The sequence below is a fragment of the Eurypyga helias genome, unplaced genomic scaffold, assembly GCF_000690775.1.
Source record: "Eurypyga helias isolate BGI_N326 unplaced genomic scaffold, ASM69077v1 scaffold55, whole genome shotgun sequence".
NCBI classification, from domain to species: domain Eukaryota; kingdom Metazoa; phylum Chordata; class Aves; order Eurypygiformes; family Eurypygidae; genus Eurypyga; species Eurypyga helias.
Window position 1 is genome coordinate 1,314 of NW_010251791.1, and position 17,230 is coordinate 18,543.

At 44.9% G+C, this 17,230-nt stretch overlaps 1 protein-coding gene across 1 annotated transcript; it reads left to right on the forward strand.

Moving 5' to 3' along the window:
• Nucleotides 1-272: 272 nt before the first annotated feature.
• Nucleotides 273-16,287, forward strand: LOC104505322 (poly [ADP-ribose] polymerase 12-like; the record flags this gene model as incomplete). Its single annotated transcript, XM_010152119.1, has 9 exons — nucleotides 273-374; nucleotides 2,856-2,979; nucleotides 4,141-4,306; nucleotides 6,742-6,862; nucleotides 7,412-7,508; nucleotides 7,934-8,015; nucleotides 12,698-12,828; nucleotides 15,231-15,382; nucleotides 16,007-16,287. Coding segments are annotated over 9 exons (1,256 nt in total), but the record flags the coding sequence as incomplete, so codon positions are not given.
• Between the last annotated feature and the right edge of the window lie 943 nt (nucleotides 16,288-17,230).

A 17,230-nucleotide genomic window follows, 5' to 3' on the forward strand; every position in this document is an offset into this window, starting at 1 on the left:
TGGTCAGTCACCTCCTGCATTACTCTGGGCTTCGTGACATCGCCCTTGCCCATCTCCACTGAGCCTTTGTCACTGTGGGGGTTTATTGGTCAGTCACAGAGCCCTGGTTTGTGCAGTGGGCTGTATGGGGGATAGTCAGATCCTGAAAGTGCTTGACTTGGCTACTTGGCAGTCATCTCCGTGTTACTTCTGAGATGAAATACCAAATGCAGCCTCCTTCTCTTTAGAGGTGCATTTTGGTAGGGCAGATAACACACTGTTCTTTTCTCCAGCTAAAAAAGATGATCTCTCTGCTAAAGCTTTGAAAGACAAAAAAGAAGATAAGTGTGATGAGATATGTGTGTTCTACGTCTGGAAGTACTGCAAACATAAAGGTAAGCTTTATAAAAAGGAATGTTTTTTTCAGGGAGCAGCATCTGCAGAGGCACTGCCCACCCAATGGCTCGTACTGGTGACGGCCTATGGAGCGGCAGTGGCGATTGTGCCTTCTCACCCATTCGCTTTGCTTCCAAGTTACAAACATAATCAGAAGAAAGTCAAGTGGGTACATAGAATCAGAATCACAGGATGGTTTGGGTTGGAAGAGACCTTAAATACCATCTAGTTCCAACCCCCCTGCCATGGGCAGGGATGCCTTCCCCTAGACCAGGTTGCTCCAAGCCTCATCCAGCCTGGCCTTGGACACTTCCAGGGATGGGGCATCCACAGCTTCTCTGGGCAACCTGTCCCAGTGCCTCCCCACCCTCTCTGGGAAGAACTTCTTCCTGATATCTAATCTAAACCTCCCCACTTCCAATTTAAACCTGTTACCCTATGTCTATGGCCTATTTCGGTCTTGTTGATGGGGGCATGCTTTGGGTATGTTTCTGTGGCAAAATCCCTTGAAGTGTTAAATGTTACACTTTCTGTAACTAGTAGACCAATTTAAGAGAGGCATTATGCTGTCATCATTGGCAACATCAAAATAGCCATATTCTCCCCCATTAAGTCCTTTAAAAAGTGATCTGAGGTGTTACAATAAAACACAGAAGTTGTACCAGCTAAGCTAAAGAGAAATCTAATCCATCGTCTGTCTGGCAGTGGCCAATAACCGAGGCCTGAGGGAAAACATAATTATAAGCATTTGTACTTGGGGGATGTCCCTTCACAGTCTCCTAACCCCCAGGTTAGGCTCTTCTTTTATTATGAGGTGGTACCATGAGATTTTCTTCCAGAGAACTTGTCCAGTCACTTTCTAAAGGACTACTCCTTTTCTGACCTCCTGGTCTTGGCGAAAGATCCACTTAAACTAGATCAGACTGTGTTTGCTTTCACTTAGGACATGGACAACAAATTGCCCCGTAACTTTGTTCTGAGATTGTGTGTATGTAGCATGTCTGTAGTGGGTTTGTGTTCTGGTAGAGGTGCAGTTCTCCCATCAGAAGCTCCTTTTCTGAGAGGCAGGTAAGTTACTTCAGGGCTTGATAATACCTCTTCTTAACCATTACTTTGAAGAGACAATACTTGAAAGAATAAACTATTTTACGGATGGCAGAAATGAAATATGGCCAAGAGAGACCACGTGTGGTTTTGTCTACAGCTTTTCAAGTTAATTTAAGCACAGTGCTTTCAAGACAGGTCCTGTTAACAGAAAGAAGGAAGAAAAGAGTGAAAGACACTGTCGCCTTCATAACTGGAGTTAGCTGTCCTATGTTCTGTGGTCAGACACATCAGGGGTAAGGAATGCTGAAAATCCTTTTGGCTCTGTCTGAGCAGCAGCTACTCCAGCCTTGTATCACATTTCTCAGATCCTCTGCTTCTTTAGGACCAGGCTGGAGGCTTAAGTTTATGAACTTTTGGACCTGCATAATGTGTGTGGTGTGCTCATGTGCTTGCTCTGCAGGTCAGGCTCAAAGCAGCTATACTGTAACCACAATAGCTAAAGTCAGAGAACAGTTGGAGGGTTAGTGCGGCTTTGCCATGCCACGTTTGGCTCAAAAGTTGTAAAGAAGAGGTTTGGTCCAAACTGAGGTGTGGAGCATACCTCAGCTTCCCCCAGCAGGGAGGCCTGGAGGTCAGGCTCTGCACGTATCCAGCAGCATGCACACATGCAGGGGTGAACTCAAACCTGCAGGCATACATGCGTTGAAAACACAGGTGAATTAAACCAAGTTCTCCTCCTCCTGTGTGAAAGGTGTATATAGAACTGCTGCAGGTCTTGCATGCAAGTCAGTTTAAAGTTGCTGCTTCCCATTTTCTGAAAAGCAAAGCAACAATTCCAACAGTGCCTAGAAGGCTTGTTAGCAGGGCAGTGTGTGCTGACTGTTCAGGGGTGAGCGTAGGGTCCCACCCGGGGCATGTTCTTTGGAGTATTACAGTCCTTTATGCTGCCACATCTGTTGGGCTGGGCCTAAAAAAAAACCAGTCAGGCCTTGATAACCACCTCATAAGCATTAAGGGACAGAGAGAACCAAATATGTGGGAGTGCTTACGTCATCTGTAGACTAGACTTTCCACAGCTGCGAAACATGGCAGTGTGACCCGTTGTCTCAGGCTTCCTATCGGTGGCACTGCTCTCCCAGCTGCCAGTGTTGTGTCTCAGCAAAGGGAAGGTCGTCGTTTCTTTGAAATCTGTTGGGCAGCGTGAGACCTTATGTTGCTTTGCTAGGTTAGGCTGGAGAAACACACACCCCTCTTGTTCAAACATATTTCTGTTTTCAGCACTGTCTCTATTGCTCATACCAAAGCCTGGGAGATAAAGCCAGCATGTAAAAAACGTTTGTTCCCTTTTTTTTTTTTTTTATTTCCCCCCCCCCCAGCCTTGTCTTACACACTGTCTTATGATTGCAGAGCTCTTGACTATGATCTCATTACAGATAAATGCAGATTCATTCATTACTATTTGCCATATCGATGGCAGATATATAATGGAATCACCTGGAATGACCTTTCCATGATGGAGGAAATTGAAGAGGCCTATTGTGACCCAAAAATCAGCAGGTATAATGATGCTGGACTGCTTGGTTGGAGTACTGTGCTTGAGCTACTGAAGAAAAACTCTTGATTTCTTCCTAAAGATATCTGACTTCCTTAACTTGTGATTACTGAGCTTCTCAGAATCTGAGAGGATGTACAAAGGAAAATTTTAAAAGTAAATCACCCCGGTTTTGTCTTCTAAAAATAACACAACAATATCTTGCATTTAAAACTTTATACAGGGTAAAAAGAAGTGGGTGGAATTTAGTGCTTCAAATATTAGTATTTCAGGTAATGAATCAGAATTTATTTCTCATAATTACGTTGGGTCCTTCTCTATGGCTGTTCCTTTCCTAATACAGCTAGCATTTATAATAATATCAATAATCTGCCTAGAGGAATCTTACGACCTTTTGTGTAAGCAGCCTATGGTTTGGTTTTTTTTTTCTTTAAAAGAGTACATTTTCACTTTAGGTCCTTTCCAAAAGCTCCACTGTAAGCCACTTGGATTCATAGGGAACCCCAAATTTGACCTCAGTAAAACGGTGTAATCATTTTGGCCTATGCCTCTTCAGACAGCAGGTGATTTTGATTTGCAGCTTGACTAGGCAGCTGGATGGTGCAGATCACAAGCAAGATTCTGAACAGGAGGCTGCTTTTGAAGCCTTTCTGCCTGAGAGTTAATTTTTCCGAGCCTCTCGCGTGTAAAAGCCCAAGTGGCTCCAGTGCTGAATGCTGTTTTCGGAGCTCACAGCTGTGATTGCAACCTCGGTAACAACAGAAAAAGAACAAAGTTGATAAGCTGCACGTGTTTGCTGGAAAACTCAGTTGTGTACTTACCAATTTCTATTTTTGTACCAAGAAAAACTGTAACCAGGCTTATTTATTGCAGAAATACCTTTTGCCCCGTTGTGCATGTAGGCCCAGACCGTCTGTAAAGCTGGCAGTGCAACGTCTGGCTAGCGATTGAGAAGGCACTCAGTGTCTCGCAGGCTGTAGTGTGCTTCTGACGTTTGGAAGCAGTTTTCAGAGCTGCCATGCATCCTGTGGGAAATACTCTTATTTCAGGCCTAATTAACTTCAGGCAGTCGCATTATATTAAAGAAAATTGCACCATCTTAAACTGGGGATTGGAGGATAAAATATATACTGTTAAATATAATAAACCTGAATTTGTCCTTACAGCATGGCAGGTAAGAACATTAATTTCCAGACAATGACCTGCCATTCTTCTTCAGTTCGACGGCTCTCTACACCATCATCAGTCACAAAGCCCTCATTTGTATTGACTACACAGTGGATTTGGTATTGGAAGAACAACCAAGGCCAGTGGATTGAATATGGAGAACAGGTGAGTCCATATCCTGTGCTTTGAATAATTTCTGGAGAAACAGTGTGGAGCCTCTTCCCCCCACTCCCCTTTACCCAGCAAGGTTAATTAAGCAAATACTTGTGCTTGAATTTTACGGTGTCGGGTAAGGCAGTGAAGCTACAGGTATTCATACCTGATGTGATAAAATGATGGGAAGCTGGAGGAGAGGGAGCATGCTTTATCTCCTTGCCGTGAGGTTCATTACAACGATTGTCTTTGTGTCTGGATGATTTGTTACAACTACTTTCCCTGACAAAGACATTGTTGGCAAATGCAGGACAGGAAGATTTGGTTTTTTTCAGTTTGTGTTGATCAGGCTGGTTTTGATGATGCATGCTGGCTTCCGATTCAAGCTAGCTGGCTTGCTAGTCAGATTCCCTTTTGGAGCTGTTCATGACTTCTATGCAGATTTAACAAGTATACACTATCCTTGAGATACATTGCCTTATATATTATTCAGGAAGCAGTCTTGCCTCTCTTCTGAGCATTGTCCTGGTTCCTTGGACGTGCAAAGACTGCTCTGCTGTCTCAGATCAAACGTTACCTTTTTCCTTGGCCAAATCCTCTTTGAGAGAGTGATCTGCCTGAAAAATGCAGGAAAAGAAATAAATAAGAAACCTCTCCTTCCCCCAGGGCAGATGAGTTTTCCCCATCTGGTTTACGGTACAGCTGCACAAATGGCAGAACACAGAGGTGATCCTGGGAAAAGTGGGCAGGGAAAGATGATGGATATAGTGACTCTCATAATGATGGGCCTTGATTTCAGTAGGCAGCTAAAACTGAAAGCATTTCCATCAGCAAACTGTCCTATTTTATGTTGTTTTGTACCTTAGAGACTTACACTTGCATTGTGGTTTAACTCCGGTGTCGTGGAGCAGATCTAGAATCTGCCAACTACGCCACATTGATGTGGGCGAGGTTTTAGACCGATGGAAGAACGACTGCCAAAGGTAGCAGCAAAAGTAGCTTTGTTGAAGTTAGGATGTTGTCAAAGTGAGACTTAACAAGTCCGATGGCAAGGTTCACTCTGTCACTTACTGCACAGAGGGTATAATAATAATTCAGGGTTACCAGTAGGAAACCTTAGTTACGCTCTCATTGAAGATTATGCTCGATACTGGTCACCAAAGATCTGTGGTTGGTAAGGGTTCTCAGCCTCAAGGAGTAACTTGGAGAGGTGTCCCAGCACAAGGGGGCATCTCCGCTGGGCAGCCTGCTCCTTAGCAGGGAGAGCTCAACAAAAGCTCACTCAGGCTGTCATTTCTGGAATGAAGTGGTTGGCTCATAGTCAGATTACATGCGGTGGAAAAGGTAAGCATGAGACTCCTTGCACCAACAGTTTTCTTTGTTCCTTGACAAATTAGTCTTGGAAGAGGTTCCTGCTATTCATGTGCTAATCGCGGGATCTCCAGTTCCCAAGCTCATACACATCAGTGCTCACCATGTGCCCTGTTCCTGTGTGGGCTTTCAGGGGACAGGTTGGAACCAGAGAAGGTCATGGCCTGGTCATGGCCTAGGCCTTTACTTCCTTTGGAACCTGAACCAAACTAACACTAGTTTGGTGAAGGAGTCTAGTGCATCTGTCACACCCGACCACCAACTAAACCCCACACAGCTGCTTGCTCAGTTCGCCCAGTGGGATGGGGGAGAGAATCCGAAGGGTAAAAGTGAGAAAACTTGTGGGTTGAGATAAAGACCCTTTAATAGGCAAAGCAGAAGCTGTGCATTCAAGCAAAGAAACCCAAGGAATTCATTCCCCACTTCCCATGGGCAGGCAGGTGTTCAGCCATCCCCAGGAAAACAGGGCTCCATCATATGTGATGGTTACTTGGGAAGACAAATGCTGTCACTCTGAACGTCCCCTACTTCCTTCTTCCCCAGCTTCCCATGCTGAGCATGACATCATATGGTGTGGGATATCCCTTTGGTCAGCTGGGGTCAGCTGTCCCAGCTGTGTCCCCTCCTGACTTCTTGTGCGCCCCCCGCCTACTCGCTGGTGGGGTGGGGAGCAGAAAAGGCCTTGACTCTGCGTGAGCCCTGCTCAGCAGTAACGAGATCATCCCTGCGTTGTCAGCGCTGTTTCCAGCACAGATCCACCATCTAGCTCCATACTAGCTGCTACGAAGGAAATCGACTCTGTCCTAGCCCAAACCAGCACAGCTTGTTACAGAAATTGAAATGGGATAGATGTGTCATTTGTGTGTGTCTGTGTGTGTTACGCGTGTATGACATACTTGTGCGTGTGCTACGAATGTTCAGTAATGGCACTTTAGGCCGCAGTAGTTCAGGGTAGATTCCTCTTCATCCTACACTTTGCTGCTTCGTTTCCTCTGGCCAGACTAGTTATCCAGAGTTTAGTCCGGACTGTTTTTACTCATCACTCCTCTCTCTCTTTTTTGTTCCCCACCCCCAAGGGAGAAGGGGCTAACGTGAACTCGCCATCTTCTGATATTATTGAGAATTTGTATCTAGCAGATCCAGATGCCACCATATCTTTCCAGGCTGGCTTGTATCATTACGAGCTGAGTTTTAAAGGTACTCGTTTTAAAGGTTCTCATTTACAACTGTGCAGTGCTTTACAAGGACAAACTTGCAGGCTTCTCCCAGCTTTTAGAAGCTATGTCTTCTTTTACTAACATTCCCAGATTTACTCATTGGAAGGGGAGGTGAGGTAGTGATGGCCCAGAGGAAATTCCTTACAAAAGTTACCTTCCCCCTTATTCCGGGACACTGTTGAGACTCACACTATACAAGAAATAAAAAGATTCATAGTCTGCACTTAAAGTCATAGTAAACTCTGAGTATAAAGTGAGCTAACCCTGGGGATGGTAAAATCGAAAAAACAAACCTCTTCCTGTGCTGCAGGAGCAGCAGTTGGAGAGCACGGATGAGTTACGGAAGGAAGCAGGCTAGGCGCAGCTTGCGTAACAGCTGCGGGAAGGAGAAGAAGCGTCCTTAAGCTTTGTGCTTAGCAGAGAGAAGTGACAGTGAATGTGCACTTTTCAGTAGCGAATGGCTGTCATTTGTTAATGACCTCATCTTGTAGACTTACTCATGACTTTCGCCTTCTCTTTTCTCCTTAAGAAATGAGCCAGACAAACATCTCAACGAAAATGCGAAGATGGGTCTGCAGGCGACCAAAGTTTGTGTCTTCTGAAGAAGTGCAGAAGATAAAGAAAGGGTAACCGATGCTCTAGTTGGGGGGAGTGTCGTATTTCAGAGGTGATTAAAGGCCAAACGGCTGCCAGTGCTGGCAGTAACTGCAAAGAATCAGCTGTTGCCAGCAGGAAACACAACCATTTCTCCGAACAGAAGGTGTATCACAGACTGCCGGCTTGGTTTCTGGGGCGCACGTTACTCCAGGTGCCGCACCCACAGGCCTGGGGATGGATGGTTGTTTCTGAAAGAAGCAAGCCACAGAAGACCGTGATTGGGGAATGACAGCATGCAAAGCCCAGCTCTCAGGCTTGAGGCCGTTTCCTGGTTTCTTTGTGGTTTCTTTTGTTTATTTTTAAATAGAGGCATTGGCCGAAGGGGATGCTGCCAGTCTGAACGCTCAGATCAGGACTACAATTACTAACACGCTGATTTCTGTCTGTTTGCAAGCACCCAGAGGGATTCTTCCATTCCAAATCAAGTCTGTCCTGTCCACTGGGATCAGTCTGCACTACCTGACCTGGGATACAAGGTATCTCTTTTCCTTTCTTCCTCTCCCCACCCTCCCCTGTGATTCTGATGGGGAGGCACTGTCCAAAGGAGGATGGATGCTGCTGAACTGCAGCAATTGTACCCGGGTAGATGCTAAAAAGGGACAGGGTGTGCTGAAGATCTGGCTGGTCTCCCAAGAGATCCTTGAAAAAGGTGCCAAATTCCCATGAAGTTCATCTGCATTTTAGGCACCTGTCTACGTGCAGAAACAAAACTTGCCAAATTCAGGACAAACAGGTTCACTGTTAAAAATGTACTGATAGCTTATCTTGGTGACTTGGTGGACCAGTGAAACAAGGGTCTTCCATGAAGTGTGTAGGGGGAGACCTTATAGCACCTTCCAGTGCCTGAAGGGGCTACAAGGAAGCTGGGGGGGGCTTTTTACAAGGGCCTGTAGTGACAGGACAAGGGGGAATGGGTATAAATTGAAAACAGGGAGGTTTAGATTAGATATCAGGAAGAAATTCTTCACAGAGAGGGGGGGGAGGCACTGGGACAGGTTGCCCAGAGAAGCTGTGTATGCCCCATCCCTGGAAGTGTCCAAGGCCAGGCTGGATGTGGCTTTGAGCAACCTGGTCTAGTGGAAGGTGTCCCTGCCCATGGCAGGGGGTTGGAACTGGATGATCTTTAAGGTCCCTTCCAACCCAAACCATTCTATGATTCTATGATTCACTGCACGTGGGGCTGAGGCCAAACCCTTTCTGTGCAGACCACTAAAAAGCCATCCGATGGTAATACCATATCAGTTGTTGGTGGATAAAGTCTGGACTGAAGACCTGGGAAAGGAAATCTCTATATGCTCTTTCAAGTTGTTGGCCTGCTACAAAGTCACCCAGAACTGTCACATACATCAGAGATCCCAGCACAGACCACAGCCTCTTGGAATGGCAGGAATAGTTACAGCCAATAATATCTAAAAAACATTTGCAGTGATATTTTCAACAGAACAAACCACTGCCAGCCCAAAGTCTGTGTACCTATTTGGTCTACCAAGACCAAAAAGGTGCAGGTATTTTTTAAATTGCTAGTTCTCAGGGTATTAAGAAGCAATCCTTCTGGAAGAGCAACACAGACTCTGGCAGTACTACACTATGCTAGAAAAAAAGGCTTTTCAGTGTTACGCTTGTCCTTTTTTGTAGTGGTTTTGACCCTGATTAAGGAACAGCACGTAACGTAAGAAGTTTTCCGTGTTGACTGTGTCCTACAATCTTGCTATAATGCTGATCATGTTGTATTGGCACAGATACATTGAAGGCTAGGGGCAGGGCAGGAGAAATACTGTATTTCCAGAATTCTTTCTGGCTACTTTTGGTTGACAGAGGGCTCCCTTGCTGTTCTCACTCTTCCCTACTGTAGTTACGTTGGCAGTGGCACGGGAACCAGAAATGTTCTGTCTCTCAGCTTCAGTGGGCTGGTTGCTGTTATTCTGCTTTGTGCTGAATGTTTCTTTTTACCCTGACTACCCTCTGGTGTTGGATTATGTGTTCCTCTATGTAATACCTGTATCTGGCCACGTGTGTATATAGCAAATTCATCTGAATACAGTTCTGGTGAAAAATGGGGGGGGGTAAAATTTAAGTCCAGTGCTCGGTACATTAGGTCCCTTCAAACAGGGCCTGTGATACTTTGAGCTCCGTCAAAATAATGAAGGATATAACTAATCAGCTCTTCCCTTGCCTTATCAGCGGCTTAACTGATTAACATAAGCTTGGATTTTTCAAAAGAATGCCAGGAGGACACGTAGCTCAGTTCCTTTTAGATCTCCGAGTTGTATGTACTTAACTGCCTCCCTTACATACTCTGAGTCTCACTGAGTTGTAGTCGAGTCCATGTGTTGGGGCATTTCTGGAGTGGCTGAGGTGAGTGTGAGCAGCTGTGGAATGTGATGTGCAGATCCATGGCATCACTGGTGGTACTGGTGGGGATGCATGAAACAGATGGATCATCTTGTTTCCCAGAGTTCAGTTTTCTTGCTGAGCTGGCACCTAAGAAAGCAGTCACTTAACTTGTAAACTGAGTGCCTTTCATAGGAAAGGAGAAATTAATTCTGTGCCTAAGGAGTGACAAAGCCCACGATACCTGTAGGCACTAAAATTGGAAGCCTGGGCTAGATTAAATATTTCTGTGGGGCCCTAAGCTTGGTTTTTTTGCAGTATGTGGTGACCATTGTGACATCTGACAATTCGACTTACCAATTCCCTTCTCTTCAGACATTAACAAATAATCCTGGCAAAATTTGCTGTGCTGGAAATGATCCATTTTAAAAATAAACACGAGATAAGAAAGTCGTCTGCGTAAAAAGAGCAGCTCTGCTTTGGTAACACTGCTTATTTTTTGAGTGTCACAGTGTCTTAATCTATAAGTCATTTTGAGCCGAGAAAGTAGAGTGTATGAAATGCACAGTGGAAACTGGCAGCATTAATTGGGATGTTGGTGTGAATTTCTTCTTTGTTGAACAGGCCAAGTGGTATCGGTAGTGGGTGAACCCTTAAAGGCAAAACTGGAATTTATATTTTCTTGAAACGTCATGCTGAGTTTTAAATCACATCTTCAGTGTACAACTGAGGAATGTGTGCAGGGGACGTGTGGTTTTGTGTCGGGATTAGTCTCTGTGGGGCTGCTGCGTTACTGAATCCTGAGAGGCGTGCCGAAGGTCGCTGTGCTGTTACGGGAGTGGGAGCTGGTGCCATGTGAAGAGTCTGTGTACCCTGCTGACATTAGTTCTGGTTAGGTCACTGCCTCTAATACAAACTCTGCTGCTTCCAAAACCTACCTAGAGACCGAGGTTGGATAGCAGAGGGTGCTGTTCTTGTGCAGTCATACGCCAGTAGAAATCGCTGTCGGAGCAGTGATTCTTTTCTCTGCCTCAGAAACTCCGTTCCTTGAGAGTGGGCTAGCAAATATTTATCCTCTCTACCATTTTCCTTTGTAGGTCTGAAGGTGAAAAGAGCTAAAGAAGTTACGTTGCTGTGAATCATCAACCTGCAGTAGCAATGTGGTGTTGACCTTTATTAGCAAGGGAAATGAGGACAATCCCACAAAGCTTTTACACAAAAGAGAACTGGCTTTATTGCTTTGAGGCCATCGTGTGATAAAAGAATTGAAGTACCTTTCTGATAGTATTTGGCCTTGTACCACGCAGCTGACCCTCTGTTTTACCCAGAAAGGTTACGGTTCCTCACTAGAAGATGCAACATGGAGCAAGCGTATTTGTAGTCTAAATAAGAATTGTTTTTGCATAAATAAAAGATACAGTACGGAAACATAGTGACATAATTTTCATCCTGTAGGTGACAGTGAGCAACTTGAGCTGTGGTGTCACAGAACATGCAGATAATAAATACTCCCCCATCCAAATTGTTTTGCGTGTTGTGTTGTAAAGAGGTGCTGCAAAATACTCTGCCTTAAGGCATTCAACCTTATAAAAGCTTTTAAAAAAAAGCAAATAAATAATTCTCTCTTGTGCATTTGACTTTATTCTCAGTCCTTAGAAGGCTTTCCTGTGATAGGCCTCTTCTTCAGTAAACATTGAATGCACAAGCTGGACATGGTGTTCAGGAAAGCAGTTCTTTATTTATATGTGGCTGTGAAATACAAGTCCTATTTTATCTCTTCTCTAAACTCATCCTTCTAAAATGTGGAGCATTGGTCTGACAGGTTAAGATGTTGATTTTCTATTACCTCCTAGGATGACCGCAGCTTTCCTGCTTAAAGCACGGTTTTCATAGGTGGGATGTTGGGCATTTCATGTGGAGGCATCTTGAGTTCCCACTTGACTTAGGCAGCGGTGAAGTGGAGAGTATTGCCGAGGGACGTCAGGCTGCCAGCATGATGCATTTTCAGTCTAGCAGATTAAAGGCAGATTACTTTGGAGAAAAAAATTGGAAAACTTATGCATGACATGAGCAGAAGAGCTCACATCATGTTTTAATTATGTTTTGCCTTACCTTTTCTTTGGGAAAAATGTGCATTTCTTGGTGGAATTTTAATCCTAAAATGTGTGGGTAAATAGACTTTGTTTCCCTTAGGAAAGGAGGAGAAGTATTTGCTTAAGCAGGTATTTAGTGTAACATCCCTATTAGAATCTTAGTTGCTCTCTTATGTTCAAAATGTAACTTTTTTCCTCAAGTATATTTAAGTGCAACTTTCCAAGTCTTGACTTTGAAAAGCTAAGGAGCTGTGATGCTGGGAGGTTGTATGTGTTCTGGTTTTCATCTTTAATAGCTGAAGCTCCCTTAAATGTTTGGTTACAAATGGTACCATTGTCTAATACCTTTTGTACTAATCAGCTTTATATATAAAACTAATATTATCTGGAATAATCAGTCAGGCTATCTTTTTGAAATTACTCTTTAAATACAAGTTACTCTTTAAATACAAGTCAACTCTTACTTGGAGATGATAAACATTTAATTGATTCTTTTGCTTTCAGCGTCCTTGCTGAAGAGAGGTGGAGTCCCTGCGAAGCAGCGAGTGGCATACCGATTTACATATTATGTGTCTGTCCTAATTATTCACATAGTCGCAATCTCAAGCGTTAATTTAGCCTTCGTAATCATAGTTTGGGGATCCTTCTGAAAGTGTAACTGCTGTAATTAGGCTTCTGCATATCACAAGCTAACTGAAGCCTCGTGTTCTTTCGCTTTGGTTTGTATTTTATAGGCAGTGGAGATTAGTAATACAACCTCTGAATACAACAGAATAAAGCACCTGTTTCTTCAGACTATGAGAAGCTACAGTGTCCTTAAAATACGGAGGATTCAGAATCCATCCCTCTGGAAAGTGTTTCAGTGGTTAGTATTTTTTTCCTCATGCTTCATGGCAGGGAATCTCCAAGAGCTGGTGTCCTGTATCTTCTACAAGATACAGGGGCCTACAAGGAAGCTGGGGGGGACTTTTTACAAGGGCCTGTAGTGACAGGACAAGGGGTAACAGGTTTAAATTGAGAGTGGGGAGGTTTAGATTGGATATCAGGAAGAAGTTCTTCCCGGAGAGGGTGGGGAGGCACTGGGACAGGTTGCCCGGAGAAGCTGTGGATGCCCCATCCCTGGAAGTGTCCAAGGCCAGGCTGGATGAGGCTTGGAGCAACCTGGTCTAGTGGAAGGTGTCCCTGCCCATGGCAGGGGGTTGGAACTGGATGGTCTTTAAGGTCCCTTCCAACCCAAAGCATTCCGTGATTCTCACTAGGAAAGACATTACCACCTCTGCTTTAGTGTGACTGGTATTTCCTTCTTGGGGCAGTTTCAGGTGTGAAATGAAGTGTTTAAGGCCTTCCAAAGAATGCCGTGCTCCTGAGGGGGTGGACTTTGCATCACTCCTTGGAAGATGTGGGGAGGAGTGCAGACAGAAAGACACAAATGATGCAAAATTGGGATGAGGGTACCCACAGTCATGTGGAACAGCGTATTGTCTCGGGGACTGAAGAGTAACTGCCTTCTGCATGTGTTCTGTCTGTTACAAATGTTTATCTATTGGAGTAGATGAAATACTTCCTAAAAAAGAAGTGGGCAAGGGCAGGGGTGCTTGGGCCTTTGGGGTTTTTTCCCCGTCAGATTTATTTAAGGCTTCTTCAAGAGTTTGAGCACTTTCTCTGGATGAAGTCAGTATTCATTGAGAAAGTCCTTAGGCTCTAACTCAGTGATCTCCGAGTTCCCGAGCTCCTTACGGTTTTTCAGCATGTGCGCCAGCGGTATGGAACTGTGGGTACTTGTGCCAAGCTCGATGCCAACAGATCCTGAGCTGGCGCTAGCAGCAATAAACAACCGCGCTCAGGGTAACTGGGCAGCAGGTTGAGCTGTCACAGGGAGCAGCTGTCTAGTTCAGAACCAGAGCACAGATCCTTCATGGAAGTATTCACGGACTGTAAGGAGCTGTGGTAATGAAGAAGGAAAATACTGCTGAAATAAGTACTTTCACCTGCAGAGCGATGAGCCCAGGAAGTTATCAGCTGCTAATGTCGTAAAACCTTGTCATCTAGCAGAACTTAAGACACTTCAAAACATGTAATAGTGCATACTTTTTGTCTTCCGCCAGTGAGATAATTGAGCTGGCAGAGTTTAACACTGCCAAGTTCTCAGTGAACAAATTTCAGTCCGTTGCTCTTAACTTTTCATTTATGCAGTTTGGAAGGATTCTCCCCTCTCCCTGCCTCTGTTTACTCTGTAGTTGATCACTTCTTAGAACCATAGAATCATAGAATGGTTTGGGTTGGAAGGGACCTTAAAGACCATCCAGTTCCAACCCCCCTGCCATGGGCAGGGACACCTTCCACTAGCCCAGGTTGCTCCAAGCCTCATCCAGCCTGGCCTTGAACACTCCCAGGGATGGGGCATCCACAGCTTCTCCGGGCAACCTGTCCCAGTGCCTCCCCACCCTCTCTGGGAAGAACTTCTTCCTGATATCCAATCTAAACCTCCCCACTTTCAATTTAAACTGGTTACCCCTTGTCCTGTCACTACAGACCCTTGTAAAAAGTCCCCCCCAGCTTCCTTGTAGCCCCTTCAGGCACTGGAAGGTGCTATGAGGTCTCCCTGAAAGAATGTTACTGTCTCGTCTGCCTTAACAGCTTCAGAAAACCTGTGGGATGTCTGGATGCTGTGAAATGGTGATTGGAGATACTACTTGCGCCTTCTGTTGTGACTCCTCTTGTGATACTGGTCATAGCTCAGTCTGACTGTGGCCTGAATCAGTGAGTTTTTCAGTGGTGAGAGAAGGCTCAGATTCCCTCCTGGCCCTCGAGGGGCAGGAGTCCAGGGTGTCTGGCAGTTTGAGTTCACTAGGGGAATGAAGAACAAGCTGCCTCTAGCTTTTAGCGACTGCTGGAGCAAGTAGGCTCTGCGGTCAGCAGAACCTCCGCTCCGCGGTTTGGGGGTGGGAAGGGGCAGGAGACATGAAAGCAGAGCTGGTAGGACCCTACAGGGGAGCCAAAGGTTGGTAGACCAGGGACTGTAATAGTGTCAGTGCTAACTTAAATTCACTGAAGAAAGCCACGATTACCTAGAATGGCTGGGCAGTGCTATCAGTACGTTGCTCGTCGTGGAATTGTTCATCATACTGTCTCGCTATTAGAGAGGAGAAAGCAGACTGGAAATCTCATCCAGCTGGTATTTACATGTACATTATATACTTAATTTTAATCCTCTTTCTCCCGTTTCTTCCACGACTCTGACTCTCCTCCCCTGTGTTTGTCTGTTAGGCAAAAGGAGCAGATGAAAAGGGAAAATGGAGGGAGGGAAGTAAACGAAAGGCTCCTGTTCCATGGAACCAAGATCTCCTTCATGGAAGCTATATGTGTGCACAACTTTGACTGGAGAATTTGTGGAAGCAATGGAACTAACTACGGAAAGGGTACGTAGGAAGCGATTCTCTGCGTTAGATGTCTACTCAGACTCCCCTGATCCTAGAGCAGTCAAGAGTTTTGAAGTCTGTAACTATAGAGGGTGGAAAAAAGAGGTAGGAATCGGTCTTGCGGTGTTCCTTCCCGCTGGCGAGGACCCGTATTTGCTTTCTGTGGGTAGGTCTTTTCACAAGGCGCTAAAAGAACTGATGTAGGGATTTGAAAACACCTGTGTTGCTGCAGGTGGGGTCTTCGGAAGGCTCCGGGCTGTAATTTGAACTCGCCAGAGAAATGGCCATAGCCTTTGTGGCAGGGAGCAAGAAGGGTACACGTTCCCTTAGGATGCTCATGGAGGGTCCTTACGTTTCCTTGTCCGTCCCTCTCATCCTAACGCACATACCTGTAGTGGTTTTACGTTGCCTATTTTTAAAAATTACTCCAAAATAGCAAATTCTGAATTGAAATGCTGCGGTGAAATCCTTTCTCTTGTAAAAAATTTTATGGTATTATGTAAACTGAGTAAGAGGAGACCTGAAAGTTGGGCCAGATACCTCCTGGAAGACCAGGGGTTGGCTCAGTTTTCGCTGTCACGTCATACATATGCCTTATAACCATGTTTTCCTGTCGTTTTCTAGGAAGTTACTTCGCTAGAGACGCTTCCTATTCCCACGCATACTGTCAGCCGGCGATGAAAATAAGCATGTTCGTGGCCCGTGTCTTGGTTGGAAATTATGTCAAAGGCAATGCAGCCTATGTTCGCCCCCCAGCAAAGTCTGTTGACGGGCTTCGGTTTTATGACAGCTGTGTGGATGATGAGTTAAATCCCTCCATTTTTGTTGTCTTTGAAAAATACCAGGTTTACCCAGAGTATATAATAGAGTATAAGGAGGAAGAAAAAAAATGTATTGTGTCGTAAGGGGGTCAGAGCTGTTTGTATCCCTCATCTTACTTTCCGTACGGCAGGTGTTCTCACACTTGGTGACTTCTTTCTTTTTAACGCAATCCCTTGGAATGTTGACCCAAAGAATTTCTGTATTGAGGGGAGCTGGCAAAACAGGTGTCCCGATTGTTGAGACTAACTGGCCTGCCTTCTCTTTCTCTGTTTGATGAAGCATAGACATTTGACTACCACAGCAGAATCATGGGATGGGACATGGAATGTTACGACTTCTGCGGGCAAATAATCGTGAAGGCATTTTTGTAGAAATAGAGAGGATTTCTCTTTGCAAACCACTCAGTTAAGAAGACGACTAACAGTATGGTAGTTTTTAAGCAAACTCAGGATTTTAGTAATAAGAGATTCTTTTCAGTGCAGAATACAGCTGTTCTTAATCCTCTATCACAATTCTAAACGAGTCAGCGTACCTAAGAATGACTTAGACTTAGTTTTCAAGATGCTGCTTGTTAATGCTCATGCTAGTTTCAAGTTTAAAGTGGCGAAACAAAAAAATGAAAGGCTTATTTTAAATCCATGCCGAAAGTTCTCAAGTGGAGAAGTTTCAGCAGCTACTGTTGGATCAGAAAAGTGGTTTGCCTGCAACTAGTGACCGTAAGTGTATAAAGGCTGTGCCACAACGAGCCAGGCTTTCAGGTGAATGGTCACGTACTTCCGCAGTGTGAACATTTGCCTAGCAAATGCTGCAGGACAGGAGAAACATCTGAAGAAGCGGTGATATTTTCTGTCCTGTTTGGACACACTGATTTTCGTTCTTCCAGAAATGTGACATGACTGGAAGAGACCAGTTATGCGCTCTCGAGGCCAGTGGTAGAACTGCTGTCCTAAGACACTTCGTGTACGTGTTGGCGTTGCCGACATTGTGTTGGGCAACTGGCTGACAAGTGGAGTTCCTCTCCTTGTT